Raw genomic sequence first — 15,477 nt, 5'->3', positions numbered from 1 at the left:
CACACGCACACATGCACAGATATCGTACTCTGAGTGCAGATGGAGCAATAGAACACGAGGTGCAGTGAAAGTGAAACTGTCATTCCTCTGCATCAGCTGATCTTCTCATCCATTGATCTAATCAGGTCTGATTGAAAGATCAATAATCCACCCTGTTGCCAAAAGTTCTCAAACTGCTGCTGAGGAAAAAAGGAATTCATGACGAGTTCTTACTGTAGTGTTTCTCATTTTACTAATGTTAGTTTTGCCAAAACAGGTAATGTTTGCGTACTCTGAGAACTCTGTGTTGCAGTTTCGTCTTTTACAGTGAGTTTGGGAGAATGGGTTGCGAGGTCAGCCAAGCTGGAGCTCAAATTGGAGCTCAGGCAAGATGGCACCCAAATGCTTGAGCAGGTCCCTTCTTCACTGCGGGCCAACCTGCATTCAGGGACTCCGCTGAGCAATGGCTGGGTCTTCCAGAAGGTTTACAGGTGGGCACCAGTGGATGTGCTATCTCCTGTGTCAGATGGGAGCTCCTCTGCCCGACATCTGTACCCTTAACCTGCGGGACACTCCATCAGAGACCAAGGATCATGCACTACTTTTCACAACCAACTCCACTGCGGGTTTCACGACAGCCCCATTCAGCCCAGTATGTTGTCATAGACTCATTCAAGGACTACACTACTTGAAATGAGGAAATAATATTAGAAATAATATTATTTCACAAGTCAACTTTGTTAGCTAAAAAATGTATAAAGGATGCCCAGAGCATGTAGGTATCTAGGACACCTCAAGTTATCAGTTATAGATTTGTTTTTCAGAAAATGTGTAGGCTGAGAACATCTAAAATAGGACTTGCTATTGTCAAGAACCTCGCAATTCAATGCAATTTCGATTCGATTTCGATTAGATTCAATATTGTTCCAGTTGCTTCGATATCGATTCAGTTGTGTGTTGATGTCAGAAATACCCAGATAATTCATTAGAATACCTTCTGATATGTGTTCAATAAAGCGTGCATTATCTGTACTGATTTAGAACAAACTGACACTAAAACTTATTTTACCATTACATTATTTATTAAATAAACATTAAAACTAAAATAAATTTAAAGTACAGAAAAGTGCACATTTTTGCCTGAGCCTAACATAACAAAATTAATAAACATTTATACAGGATTTGTCAACCTGCATTTGTGTGTTATCCACAGCTTTAGCGTTAGCAACAGGTTGCAAAACATCAGCGTGGTGTTGCCTCAAACGGTTACGTAGGTTCGTCGTATTGTTGCAGTGTTTTAACACTGACTCACGAGGCTCACACACCACGTAACTACTATCGATATTGAACTGGCAAAAAACACATTGCAGCGTACTGATGAATCAATTTCTTTACCCAGCCCTAATCTAAAAAGTGTCAACTGTGCGCATGAAAGTTGGCAACCTTGGATGCTAAGCAGGCTTATGTTTACCATGTTTATTTTAGCAAGCCAAGATGCTAACATTTAATAATAAGCTCTGAACACAAAGTACAGCTGAGGCTGATGGAGATTTCATTAATTTTGCATGTATTTGGTCAAAAATAATAGTAAGCCTATTGGACAAATTAATTGGCATGTGGCCATAGCTTTACCATCAACTTTCTGAAGTGGACAGTGTGTCAGACTCTCTTGCTCGAAAAGTTACAAAACAATCCATTGTGACCCACTGTCTGAACACATGAAATACCAGTAATAATACAGCTAACTGGCCAATATGTGCGACAAAAGGTGCTGCACACCTATTAATCTTTAGCTAGATCACATGATTGCACAAGGATTTATGGGTAATGGCCCATGATTTAGTTTTTGCACTGTAAACTTAATAGGCTCTATGAATAGGGAAATTTATCTTCACTAATAATATGTTGGATTCATGTTAATGTGCATTTTCAGAAACATTTAAATTTTAGAAATAAAACCTTAAAACTGTCATTAGATTATCAAGAGGCAATTCAGCGCACCCCCTGCAGTAATTCTGAGGACCCCCTAGAGGTCACGCACCCCTTGTTTAAGACACACGCACTAAAGGAAAAAACTGAATTGTCAAATTAAGAAGGATTCATCCACTGGGGGCCATGAAGGTCAAAACAAAATTCCATGGCAATCTATAGCATACTTGTTGAGATATTTCAGTCTGGACCACAGTGGTGGACAGACGAACAAACAGAACAGCATTGCCATCACTAAAGCCATGCCACTAGCAAGGCCAAAAATGAGTGCTCAAACCGTAAGTTTAACATCCATTGTGGGGAACTTTCTGAATTCCTCAGAGGTGAAATAATATGATGACATCTACTAGGCTGGACAAGATAAAAGACAATGAACGACTCACGGAAAACACAGTTGTGGTTTAGATCTGTGGTATAGATCTCACCAAATTCAATGTGCAAAATATAGATTTCTAAGTAGGTTACAGTATGTTTTGTTTTTCAAAATGTTCTATGATGCTGCCTGTACAGTTTAGTACGTGATACATTTTCAAAAGCGTGATAAAAGGGTTGTACAAGAAAATATATGAATAGCCTACTGACTCTTTGATTTAGAGAATGGAAAACAGCACTGTTTTTTTTTACTTAAACCTAACAATGTTCATGAACATTGGACATTACCGTTATCCTACCTTTGTCTTTTGCCTCCTGCTCTACAGCTTTATTGTGACAGCTAATCTTGCCATGATATTGATAATAATACGAGAGAAAACACTGCATGAGCCCATGTATGTTTTCATTGCATTTTTATCTGTCAACTCTCTGTACGGTTCTGCTGGTTTCTTCCCCAGATTCCTCATGGACCTTCTGTCTGATACTCATTTGATATCTCGTCCTGCTTGTTTCACTCAAATCTTTATTATTTACACATATGCTACTTATGAACTGACTATTCTCAGCATTATGGCATATGATAGATATGTTGCTGTATGTCATCCTTTACATTATCACAGAAAGATGAACTCTAAAACTGTCTACACATTGTCATGTCTTGCTTGGGTCTGTCCAGCCTGTAACCTTACAGTAAGCCTTTTTATGATTGTCAGGCTTCCTCTGTGTGGTAACAATATACAGAAGGTATACTGTGCTAGTTGGAATATTGTGAAATTATCATGTGTCACCACTGCTGTTAACAGTATTGTTGCTTTGTTGGGTGCCATAGCCATAGCCTTTCTTCCTTTTAGTTGTATCTTGTACACTTATCTGAGAATAGTGATTGCTTGTTGGAAAAAGTCATCAGAGGTCAGGGGGAAAGTTTTGCAGAGTTGTCTTCCACATGTTATCTCATTTGTGATATATTCCATCACATCTTTTAGCGATACTGCACTAAGCCGACAAAATCCTGATGAGATAAATCCATTTGTGGCTGTAATAATGTCACTAGAATTTGTTATCATTCCTCCAGTTCTAAATCCTCTTGTGTACGGTCTTAAATTACCAGAAATTAGAAAACACATTTTAAAGATATTGTGCAAAAAACCCCAAACTAAAAGAATTCCTGTAGAACATTGCCAGAGTCTACAGTGACCATGTCAGTTATGTGTATTAAACTATATACACAAGTAATGAGTAACATCTAAGCAAAAAGTCACAGTACCATTTTTCTTAATTAATAAATGTCAATATTGTGATAACAGACTTCATGGCAAAGTGTGTTTGGTGAAATGTGCGGTGAGCATGCAATTATTGCTTTCAACATGATTTGATGAAAGTACATGCTTTGGATTCAGTTAATATTGATGTAAATTTCAATTTATTAGGTTACTTGTGTTAAATATCTACTTTAAATTAAATAACATCAAACACAAATATTGTTTCTCATTAATATGACTTCTCTGAGTCTTTAAAGCCCCCCTTCAGAGTATTTTGGCATTTTTATGATATTCCATATGTTTCTGAGTCATGTCCTGAGAATGTTGATTAGTTAAACTGTTTACCGAATACTTTTTGACATATTTTGACATATAGTTGTATACATATAGCATAGTCACATAAAGTTTGGGCTGAAAACTAAAAAAGAAGTTTGTTGCTAAAATGGGAAGATTTCACATGACTAAAGCAATGCTGAAAGTCATATCCTCCAAGCACAGCAGTGATTTTGTTAAACAGTAACTGGGCCCTTCTCAGTGTGAGGGAGCAGCAAGCCAATTGGCATTAGCAGAGTGTCATGGTGTGCTGAGGTGTATTGTTTAACAATATCCTGCAGGATAGGCCGAGCAATTTACAGCACAACTAGCAAAGTAACATTTTTTTGAGCTATAGCTAGCGTATGTTGCAGAGGATTGGTATATTGTCAGAAAACTTGGGTAGGCTGAAGACTAGCCAAGAAAAACTATGCAAGTGATCACAACACTGACATGGCAGGCACAACCGGCTATTCAGAAAACACCTGCAGTTTATGCGTATATTTGTAGTTAAGAGTTGTATAACAAACCTGTACAGATTCCAACACATTTTTAAGAAAACTATGCCCTCTGGGTCTGCAAAAAAAAGTTCCAATGTCAGCAACAACAAATTTTAAACAATTTGCAAATAAAAGAGCGGAAGTAATAACATGAAGTAGTTCATTTTTGGGGACTGTGAAATCAATTCAAAATTTTACAAACTGAATAATGAACACCAACTATTTCATTTCAATCTTTGTGAACTGAACTTTGAGCTAGCTCTTGTTGTTGTGAACTTGCATAAAGCTGCTGTAGACTGATCTTTTTCATACAGTTTATTAAATACCAGGGTCACGTGATGTATATCACTTGCTAGTTAGCACTAAAATTAAAAAAAAAAGCTGTGGCTGATGTTTCTGCTATTAGTTTTGCAGGTAACTGGTCATAAACAAGAGTATTGGGCATATTGGGGTCAGATTACCAAAGTACCACATTTCATTGCAATACATCTAATAGTTGTTGAGATATTTCAATCAGAACCAAAATGTCAAACTTACGGTACAAGAGGAAAAGTAGAAAGATCACCAGAGTCATTAGGATTAATTTTTTGGAAACTTTTGGTTACTTGAAAACTTTTACAAGCTGTTGGTGCTAAAAGGCACATGAGGGGAATACCAAAGTCAGTAAGGTTCATCCTCTAAGGGCCATGAATATGTAAAAAAAAAAATCATAATAATCCACCATAATAATCCACCAAATAGTTGTTGCAATATATTTTAGTCTGACCAAATTGGTTTATATTCTGACCAACTAACAAATCGTAACTCCCATCACCAGAGACATGCCACAAGTGTAGCCAAAAACAAAAGTTCTTTTAGAAAGGTTTACACTCATTGTGGCAAATTTTCCAAATTCTCCTGAGGTGAAATAATGTGGTGACGGCTACCAGGACAGACAAGATAAAAGATGATGTACACCTCCCAGAACACACAAGTCTGTTCTCTCTGTATGTAGCCCTTATTAAATCCAATGTTCAAAAGATTACTAAATGGGTTTAAGTGTAGAATTGCTGTCTTTTTAAGTCAAAGAATGGAAAACATTACTGTCTCTTTTTACCTTAACTTAACCATGTTCATGAACATCGGACACTATCGTTATCCTACCTTTGTCTTTTGCCTCCTGCTCTACAGCTTTATTGTGTCAGCTAATTTTACCATGATATTGATAATAATACGAGAGAGAACACTACATGAGCCCATGTATGTTTTCATTGCATTTTTATCTGCCAACTCTCTGTACGGTTCTACTAGTTTCTTCCCCAGATTCCTCATGGACGTTCTGTCTGATATTCATTTGATCTCTCGCCCTGCTTGTTTCACTCAGATCTATGTTATTCACACATATGCTTTTTATGAACTGACAACTCTCAGCAGTATGGCATATGATAGATATGTTGCTGTATGTCATCCTTTACATTATCACAGAAAGATGAACTCTAAAACTGTCTATACATTGACCTTTTTTGCTTGGGTCTGTCCAGCCTGTTACCTTTCAGTAAGCCTTTTCATGATTGTCAGGCTTCCTCTGTGTGGTAACAATATACAGAAAGTATACTGTGCCAGTTGGAATATTGTAAAGTTATCTTGTGTTACCACTGCTGTAAATGATATTGTTGCTTTGTTGGGTGCCATAGCCGTAGCCTTTCTTCCCTTTGGTTGTATCTTGTACACTTATCTAAGAATTGTGCTTGCTTGTTGGAAAAAGTCATCAGAGGTCAGGAGGAAAGTTTTGCAGAGTTGTCTTCCACATGTTATCTCATTTGTAATTTATTCCATCACATCTTTTAGCGATACTGCCCTGAACCGACAAAATCTTGAAGAGATAAATCCATTTGTGGCTGTAATTTTATCAGTAGAATTTATTATCATTCCTCCATTTCTGAATCCTCTGGTGTACGGTCTCAAATTACCTGAAATTAGAAAACACATTTACAAGATATTTCTATATGCTTCAGACCACAAAGAAAAACAGAATTCCTGTACAGCACGATCAGAATCTACACTGATCATGTGAATTTTGTGTGTTTATAATAAATCATATACAAAAATTCATTATGTCAACAGCAAAAAGACAAAGTAATGGTGTCCTATTCAACTTTCTTACACAACGTTCATGACTGGACAAATTGATTATTTCTCCATAATGAAGTTTGACTTCAGTATTGTGATAATATGGCATTAAATGTAATGAGTGATGAGCATGCAACAATAGCTTATAACATGAATGGATAGATGTACATGCTTTTTTTCAGGTGACATTTATGTGACTTTTAATTTACTAAGCTACTTGTTTTAATTATGCATGGTAAATTAAAATGTATGTCATAATTAAATATTTTATCTCACTAATATAAGTACATTCATGTATCCCAATATTGACCCCCCCCCAATAACACTAGATGAATGCATTGTGGGGATTCAGGCCACATAATGCTTCTACATCATATATTCAACATACATACATACATATTGCTGCATACTACTGATTTGCTGCTTTCTCAGTCAGTGATTCCAGGTTCAGTTGTGACTGAGCCAGACTGGGAAAAGTTGTGGTTCTAACGTTGGATTTTCCAGTCTTTGCAGTGCTTTGGGATGATTGTGCAGGTCAGAGAGAGGAGGTCACTTTGTCCATTATTTTCCTTACAGAGTTAGCATCTCAGTGCTAACTTGCAATTGAGTTCATGTAAGGCAAATATCGTGGTTATAGGTTTGTTTACTTAAATGCACAACTTCATCCGTAAGAAATGAGTGAGGTCCTGGTGTAGGCAGGCAGGCCAGAGGCTAGCTGACTGAGGTCTTCTGTTCCATAATGTAATATTTACTGTGCCTTTGGCTTTGTTGGGTATTCTTTCTGATTTGAGTATGCTCTAAACGGGTGAAGCAGATGCTGAACGTAAGAGATCTGACGCTGCTGTTCTTTCCTGGTGCGCTGCATCTGATTTTAGAAGGGGCTATAATGGTTGAGTTCCTTCACATGAACATCGCTTTCCCATACTGGACATGAAGATTAGACTGTTGCTGAGGGCTATTGCAGTGGATCGCAATGTTCTTGGGTTGGCATCCCAGCTGGTGCCAATGAGTTTGAAGAGGATGCTGTTCCTTGCACTGTTGCCTGTTGTCTTCTCATATGCATTTTGAGTAAGACATATCTGTCTCGAGCATAGCTAGTTTAAGTGCAGTCCGCAAGAAACATTTCGTGCAGCCCCAGAACATAACTATATTTTAATCATCTAAGTAAAATTCAACACTATGATTTTGAACAGCCTACATTTAATGCATTATTCCACTACAGTGTCAAACTGTGGACCCCTAACAAGTATCTGTCAGCTTAGGAATGACAACTTTTAAACGGCTACTGGTTGCATGGAGCTAATAGTAACTAGTGAGAATTATGATCTGCCATCAATGGTAGTACTGACAGCTGAAGTTAGGTTTTGTGGGACAACTATGCAGTTTATCGTCGAAGTGAGGTGCATGCATTTTTCCTGTGTGGCCCTCAGCCCCCTAAATTTGCACTCATCGAAAGTGAGAAACTCTACCTTACTAAGTCCCATTTGACAATGTTCCAGGTTTGATCCAGATCATGTTACTAACAACGTACAATTGGCTTATGGCAATTAATTTAATATTTTTTTGAGATTTTTCAGTCTGGACAGAAGTTAGGGGACCAACTGACAGACCGACTTTGTCATTACCAGAGCCAACCACTATGGTGTAAAGAAAAAAAAAATGCTCCATGAGAAAGTTCAATATGCTTCATGGAGAAGTTACCAAATTCTCCAGAGGCAAAATACTGTGGTGTCTCCTACCAGGCTGGACAAGATAAAGGCTGCTGAATACCCCCCCAGAACACATAGTTGTTTATCTGTGTCTAGATCTTAAACCAATGTGCAAAATATGACTGAATGGGTTAAATGGGCTAAAGGTATATATATTTTCTAAAATGTTTAATGACATTGCCTGTTCAGTTTAGTAAGACTGTTATTTTTACAATACAGCGATAAGAGGTTTTACAAGAACAGATAGAGATAGGTGTTGAATTTTTCTCTCAAAAATTAGATGCCTTTCAATTTAGATAATGGAAAATAGCACTCTCTTGTATTACTTTAACCTAACCATGTTCATTAACATTGGAAACTATCGTTATATAGCCTTTGTCAGTTGCCTTCTGTGCTACAGCTTTATTGTGATAGCTAATCTTGCCATGATATTGATAATAGTACAAGAGAGAACACTACATGAGCCCATGTATGTTTTCATTGCATTTTTATCTGTCAACTCTGTATGGTTCTGCTGGTTTCTTCCCCAGATTCCTCATGGACGTTCTGACTGACATTCATTTGATCTCCCGTCCTGCTTGTTTCACTCAGATCTATATTATTTACACATACAGTCTTTATGAACTGACCATTCTCTGCATTATGGCATATGATAGATATGTTGCTGTATGCCATCCTTTACATTATCACAGAAAGATGAACTATAAAACTGTCTACACATTGTCATTTTTTGCTTGGGTCTGTCCAACCTGTTACCTTACAGTAAGCATTAATACGATTGTCAGGCTTCCTCTGTGTGGTAACAATATACAGAAGGTATACTGTGCCAGCTGGAACGTTGTAAAATTATCATGTGTCACCACTGCTGTTAACAGTATTGTTGCTATGTTGGGGGCCATAGCCATAGCCTTTCTTCCCTTTGGTTTCATATTGTTCACTTACTTTAGAATAGTGGTTGCTTGTTGGAAAAAGTCATCGGAGGTCAGGGGGAAAGTATTACAGAGTTGTCTTCCACATGTTATTTCATTTATGATTTATTCTATCACATCATTTAGTGATACTGCCCTCAGCCGACAAAATCTGAAGGAGATAAATCCATTTTTGGCTGTAGTTTTGTCACTAGAATTTGTTATAATACCTCCAGTTCTGAATCCTCTAGTGTACGGTCTTAAATTACCAGAAATTAGAAAACACATCCTCAAGATATTATGCTTAAAGCTCCAAACAAAAAAGAATTTCTGTAGAACATTGCCAGATTCTACACTGATCATGTAAATGTTGTGTGTTGGGAATAAACTGTTTTCCACTTTAACAACCAACTTAATTGAAAATGCCTTGTCAAAATGTGTTTCCTGTAAGTACAAACTTAATGGCACAAAGTGAAATTTGTGCTGAGAACCATTGCTTATAACATGAATCAATAAATAAACATTTTTCATTTTCATTTTTAATGTATTCATCTCCATAACACTAGACAATGTACTGTGGTTGATCAGCCCACTTTATGCTTCATTTATATTCCCACATCAACTGTGTTTACGTTCATTAACTTTGTAATATTATATTATGTTACACAAGATTACTTTAGCTGTCACTTTTATCCAAAGCCACTTAAAAAATGTGCATTTAATCATGTGAAATTAACCCATTAATTTCAAGAATTAGGATTTATCAGCTCAATCAAATATGCCAAACAGCCTTAAGTGCAGTTAGATCTAAAAACATTAAAAGATAACGGGTCTTTCATTAGCCAAGGTACAGTCCAGACAGATGAGTTTTCAGTCTGCAATGGAAAATGTGTGGAGTTTCTGCTGTCCAGATGCCATGCGGGAACTCTTTCCACTATTGTGGAGCCAGAACAGCAAACACTCATAAATTTTCCTGAGCAGTACCTTAGGCCTTTCTGTGGGGATGGAGTCGCAAGCCACAGGTAACACAGTGGACAGCCTGGGTTCATCCTGCCAGTGTCACTGTGAGGCAAAAGGGGAAGGACCCAATCGCAGTCAATTGAGGCAGATTGGGACAGTTCAGTGATTTTAGCTTAAAGGCAGGTACGGGTACACAGGTAAGCAAAGGGAAACAAAGAGATTGATGGCCTGGGGACTGAGAAACAGTGAAGAGGGAAACTCCTGGCTGAAGGCCTGCAGATGGACAGAGATGGAGCAGGAGACCTCAGTGGTTAGCTGGGGGTTGGAAGGCAGGAAACCTTAGATGGACGGCCTAGAGGCTAGACTGTGGCCTAACAGTGGTGGAGCAAATGAGTTCAGGAGGAGCACCACACAATAGGGCAGGTGGGTGGGGTCACTCTAGAGGACAATCAAAGGGCAGGGCAGATGGGTGGAATCACTGCAAAGATGATGGGTGAAACTCTCTGGAGGTTGGCCCCAGAGGTTGGTGATGTAGGCATAGTCACTAGCAGGGCCATGACTTGATGTTGGGAAAGATGAATGGCAAATGAAGATTTTGCTGTAGGTGTGCTTACCACTTGATGATACCAGAGAAGAAGCCTGGCGACAGGACAGTGAAGACAAACTGTCCAGAAGGACTGAAGCTGTAGTGGTCCCCAGTGCAAAAAAAAAAAACGTGTCTGTGAGGAGTTTGGGGAGGCTATTGAGAAGGACTTTTGGTTGGCCTTAAGGAAGTCCTGGCAAACTGTTACACGCCTCAGGAAGGTACAGCAGGGCTTGTCTAAGGCTATGCTCAGGAAAGGGGGAGAGCTGCTTACCTGGACTAGGGATTTTGTCAAGTGCTGGAAAGAACTCCTCAAGGAACTCCTGAACCCCACCATCACATCCTCTGTGGAGGATGTGATGAACCAAAAGTAGTTGCTGAGGTAGTCAAAAAAACTCCTTGGCAGTAGGACACTGGGTGTTGATGAGATTCACCCCGTGAAGCTGCAGGCTCTGTACATTGTTGGGCTATCTTGGCTGACAAGCCTTTTCAGTGTTACATGGAGAGGTCGAGAACATTGCCTGTGGAGGGGCAGACCACATTGGTTGTTCCCATTGTTAAAAAAGAGGGGACCGTGGGATGTGCTCTATTATCGGGGCTATTGCAACGATCATCCTCACTGGCAAAGTTTTTTCCAGGTTGTGGGAAAGAAGGCTCACACTAACTGTAAGCACAGATTAAGGAGGAACAATGCTGATTCCGTCCTGGCCATGAAACTAGACAGTGGACTGGGTCTTTACCCTTGCTGGGCAGCTAGATCTTTCATGGGAGTGTGCTTATCCAGTCTACATGTGTTTTGTGGACTCTGAGAAAACTTATGACCATGTCCCTGTGGTGTCCTGTGGCGGGCACAACAGGAATATGGGGTACGAAGGTCATTGTAAACAGCCATGTGGTCCCCATATAACTAAAGTGAGAGCTTTAGTTCTCACTTTAGTTTTACGTCGATGTTGGCTTCCATCAGGGTTGTCCCTTGTCATGGATTATGTCTGTTAGATTTATGGACAGGATCTCAAGGTGCTGATTTGGGGACCTCAGACCTTCATCTTTGTCTTTTTGCAGATAATGGGACTCTATTTGTGTCATCACCAGGGGCGTCGTAGTGGGGGGAAAAGTGGGAGTGACTACCCAGGGCCCCAGTGGGGAGGTGGGCTCTTAATGGGCCTGAAATAAAAATAAATTTTTTATTGTCACTTTTTTTTCTTTAAGTTATAACTGCAATCACTTCACTTAATCCCCTACTAAATGTACAAAATGGTTTATTCCACTAACACAGCATTAACTCCAGCATACACTGGGGCACTTTACAGGCAGGTGTGAAGGAATTACGATGAGAGGGTTGAGATGGGTTTGGACTGTGTTAGTGCCAAAAGCAAGACTTCAAGTGTCTAGGGGTCTTGTTTGCAAGTGAGGGTACAATGGAGTATAACATAGACAGGTGTGTCAGTGTGGCATCAGCAGTAATCTTAATGTTGTACCAGACCGCCGTGGTGGACAGAGCTGAGCCAGAAGCCAAAGCTCTATATTTACCAGTCCATCAATGTCACAACCCTCACCTTAACTAATGAACTTTGTGTAATGACAAAAAAATGAGATGGTGGATACGGGCAGCTGAAACAATTTTCCTGCATAGGGTGGCTGGGCTTAGCCTTAGAGATAGGGCGAGGAGCTCAGACACCTGGAGGAAGCTTAGAGTAGAGCCGCTACTCCTTGTTGAACAAGTCCAGTTGAGGTGGTTCGGGCATCTGATCAGGATGCCTCCTGTTCAAGGTTTTCTGGGCACGTCCAACTAGTAGGAGGCCCCAGGAAAGACATGCTGGCTGGATTTTATGTCTCATCTGGCCAAGGAATGCCTTGGAGTTCCACCAGAGAAGCTGGAAGGTGTTAATGGGGAGAGGGATGTCTGGAGTACCTTACTCAGCCTGCTGCCCCCATGACCCCAGCCCCTATAAGCAGATGAAAATGGATGGATGGATGAATGGATGGATGGATGGACAAATGGATGAATGGATGGACGGACACACGGAAATTTATTTAGTAGTTATTGAGTTATTTCAGTCTTGATCAATGGTGAATAGACCAACCAACAGACCAACACTGCCATCACTAGAGCAATGCCAGTGCAAATGTAAATGTAAATGCAAATGCAAATACAAATGCAAAAAAACCCCAGTTTTTTTTTTAAGTGAAGTTCAAAATTTCTTCAGAGGTGAAATAATGTGGTGACATGTACCAGGCTGGACAAGATAAAGGATGTTAGACACATCCCAGAACACACAGTTATGGTTTATCTGTGTATAGATCTCTCCAAAACCAATATGCATAATATACATTTCTTTATAGGTTTAATGGTACTTTTTTCCATAAAATTTGATGACGCTGCCTGCATGTTTCAGTAATGCTGCTGATTTTTCTAAAGAGTGATAAGAGGTTGTAAAAACAAAAATAAATGTTGACTTTTCTCCGTACACAGCAAGACCCTTTGATTTAGAGAATGGGAAACAACACTATCCTGTTTTACTTTAACCTAACCATGTTCATGAACATGGTGTTTTTCTTTTGCCTCCTGCTCTACAGCTTTATTGTGACTGCTTATCTTGCCATAATAGTGATAATAATACAACAGAAAACACGATATGAGCCCATGTATGTTTTCATTGCAGATATGACAGATATGTTGCTGTATGTCATCCTTTACATTATCACAGAAAGATGAACTCTAAAACTGTCTACGCATTGTCATTTTTTGCTTGGGTCTGTCCAGCCTGTAACCTTACAGTAACAATCAACATGACCGTGAGCATTCCTCTGTGTGGTAAAAATATACAGAAGGTCTACTGTGCCAGCTGGAATATTGTAAAACTGTCATGTGTTTCCAATGCTGTGAGCAATGTTGGTGCTACACTGGGGGCCACAATAACCGTCCTTCCCTTTGGTTTCATATTGTTCACTTATCTGAGAATTGTGATTGCTTGTTGGAAAAAGTCATCAGAGGTCATGGGGAAAGTACTGCAGAGCTGTCTTCCACATGTTATAACTTTTGCAATTTTTTCTATTACATCATTTAGTGATGTCACCCTAAACCGACAATATCTTGATGAGATAAATCCATTTGTGGCTGTTATATTGTCACTTGAATTTATTATCATTCCTCCACTACTAAATCCTCTTGTGTACGGCCTGAAATTACCAGAAATTAGAAAACACATTTTTGAGATATTATTTGCAAAACCCAAAACTAATAAGAATTGTGGCAGAATATTACCACAGTCTACAATGATCATGTAACTGTTATATATTGGATGTAAACCATACAAAAGCCATGAATAATGTCTAAGCAAACGACATAAAATATATAAGATAAGAACCAGGCTAATAACAAAATATTTTAAATTCAGTGTGAATAGAAAGACCAACCAACAGACCAACACTGCCATTACTAGAGCAATACCAGTGCAAATGTAAATGCAAATGAAAATGCAAAAAAAAAACTCAGAAAGTTTTTTTCAGTGAAGTTCCCAAATTCTCCAGAGGTGAAATAATGTGGTGACATGTACCAGGCTGGACAAGATAAAAGATGTTAGACACATCCCAGAACACACAGTTATGGTTTATCTGTGTATAGATCTCTCCAAAACCAATGCGCAAAACATACATTTTGCAATAGGTTAAAGGGTACTTTCTTCCATAATATTCAATGATGCTGCCTGTATCTTTCAGTAATACTGCTGATTTTTCTAAAGAGTGATAAGAGGTCATGAAAGCAGAGATAAATGTAGACTTTTTCTCTGTAAATAGCAAGACCCTTTGTTTTAGAGAATGAGAAACAACACTGACTTATTTTACTTTAACCTAACCATGTTCATGAACATTGGACACTTTCGTTATCTAGCCTTCGTCTTTTGCCTCCTGCTCTACAGCTTTATTGTCACAGCTAATCTTGCCATGATATTGATAATAATACGAGAGAGAACACTACATGAGCCCATGTATGTTTTTATTGCATTTTTATCTGCCAACTCTCTGTACGGTTCTGCTGGTTTCTTCCCCAGATTCCTCATGGACCTTCTGTCTGATACTCATTTGATATCCCGTCCTGCTTGTTTCACTCAAATCTTTATTATTTACACATATACTTCTTATGAACTGACAATTCTCTGCATTATGGCATATGATAGATATGTTGCTGTATGTCATCCTTTACATTATCACAGAAAGATGAACTCTAAAACTGTCTACGCATTGTCATTTTTTGCTTGGGTCTGTCCAACCTGTTACCTTACAGTAAGCATTAATACGATTGTCAGGCTTCCTCTGTGTGGTAACAATATACAGAAGGTATACTGTGCCAGCTGGAACGTTGTAAAATTATCATGTGTCACCACTGCTGTTAACAGTATTGTTGCTATGTTGGGGGCCATAGCCATAGCCTTTCTTCCCTTTGGTTTCATATTGTTCACTTACTTTAGAATAGTGGTTGCTTGTTGGAAAAAGTCATCGGAGGTCAGGGGGAAAGTATTACAGAGTTGTCTTCCACATGTTATTTCATTTATGATTTATTCTATCACATCATTTAGTGATACTGCCCTCAGCCGACAAAATCTGAAGGAGATAAATCCATTTTTGGCTGTAGTTTTGTCACTAGAATTTGTTATAATACCTCCAGTTCTGAATCCTCTAGTGTACGGTCTTAAATTACCAGAAATTAGAAAACACATCCTCAAGATATTATGCTTAAAGCTCCAAACAAAAAAGAATTTCTGTAGAACATTGCCAGATTCTACACTGATCATGTAA

At 38.8% G+C, this 15,477-nt stretch overlaps 2 protein-coding genes and 3 pseudogenes across 2 annotated transcripts; all 5 read left to right on the top strand.

Annotated features, from left to right (window-relative positions):
* The first annotated feature begins 2,550 nt into the window (after window positions 1-2,550).
* LOC121949117 (olfactory receptor 10J4-like) lies at window positions 2,551-3,587 on the top strand (annotated as a pseudogene).
* A 1,874-nt stretch (window positions 3,588-5,461) lies between these two features.
* On the top strand, window positions 5,462-6,464 carry LOC121949114 (olfactory receptor 51E1-like). Its single transcript, XM_042494718.2, has one exon. The coding sequence runs from the start codon at window positions 5,481-5,483 to the stop codon at window positions 6,462-6,464; it is 984 nt and encodes a 327-aa protein (XP_042350652.1). The 5' UTR covers window positions 5,462-5,480.
* A 2,064-nt stretch (window positions 6,465-8,528) lies between these two features.
* Window positions 8,529-9,504, top strand: LOC121949113 (olfactory receptor 10A6-like; annotated as a pseudogene).
* A 3,670-nt stretch (window positions 9,505-13,174) lies between these two features.
* LOC121949111 (olfactory receptor 10A3-like) lies at window positions 13,175-13,968 on the top strand (annotated as a pseudogene).
* A 531-nt stretch (window positions 13,969-14,499) lies between these two features.
* LOC121949106 (olfactory receptor 51E1-like) lies at window positions 14,500-15,477 on the top strand. The gene has a single exon (XM_042494705.2). The coding sequence runs from the start codon at window positions 14,500-14,502 to the stop codon at window positions 15,475-15,477; it is 978 nt and encodes a 325-aa protein (XP_042350639.2).

This window comes from Plectropomus leopardus, chromosome 10 (genome assembly GCF_026936395.1).
Source record: "Plectropomus leopardus strain MGB_pleo_1.0 chromosome 10, ASM2693639v1, whole genome shotgun sequence".
In the NCBI taxonomy this organism is placed as follows: Eukaryota; Metazoa; Chordata; class Actinopteri; order Perciformes; family Serranidae; genus Plectropomus; species Plectropomus leopardus.
This window is presented reverse-complemented; position numbering and strand designations above follow the sequence as displayed.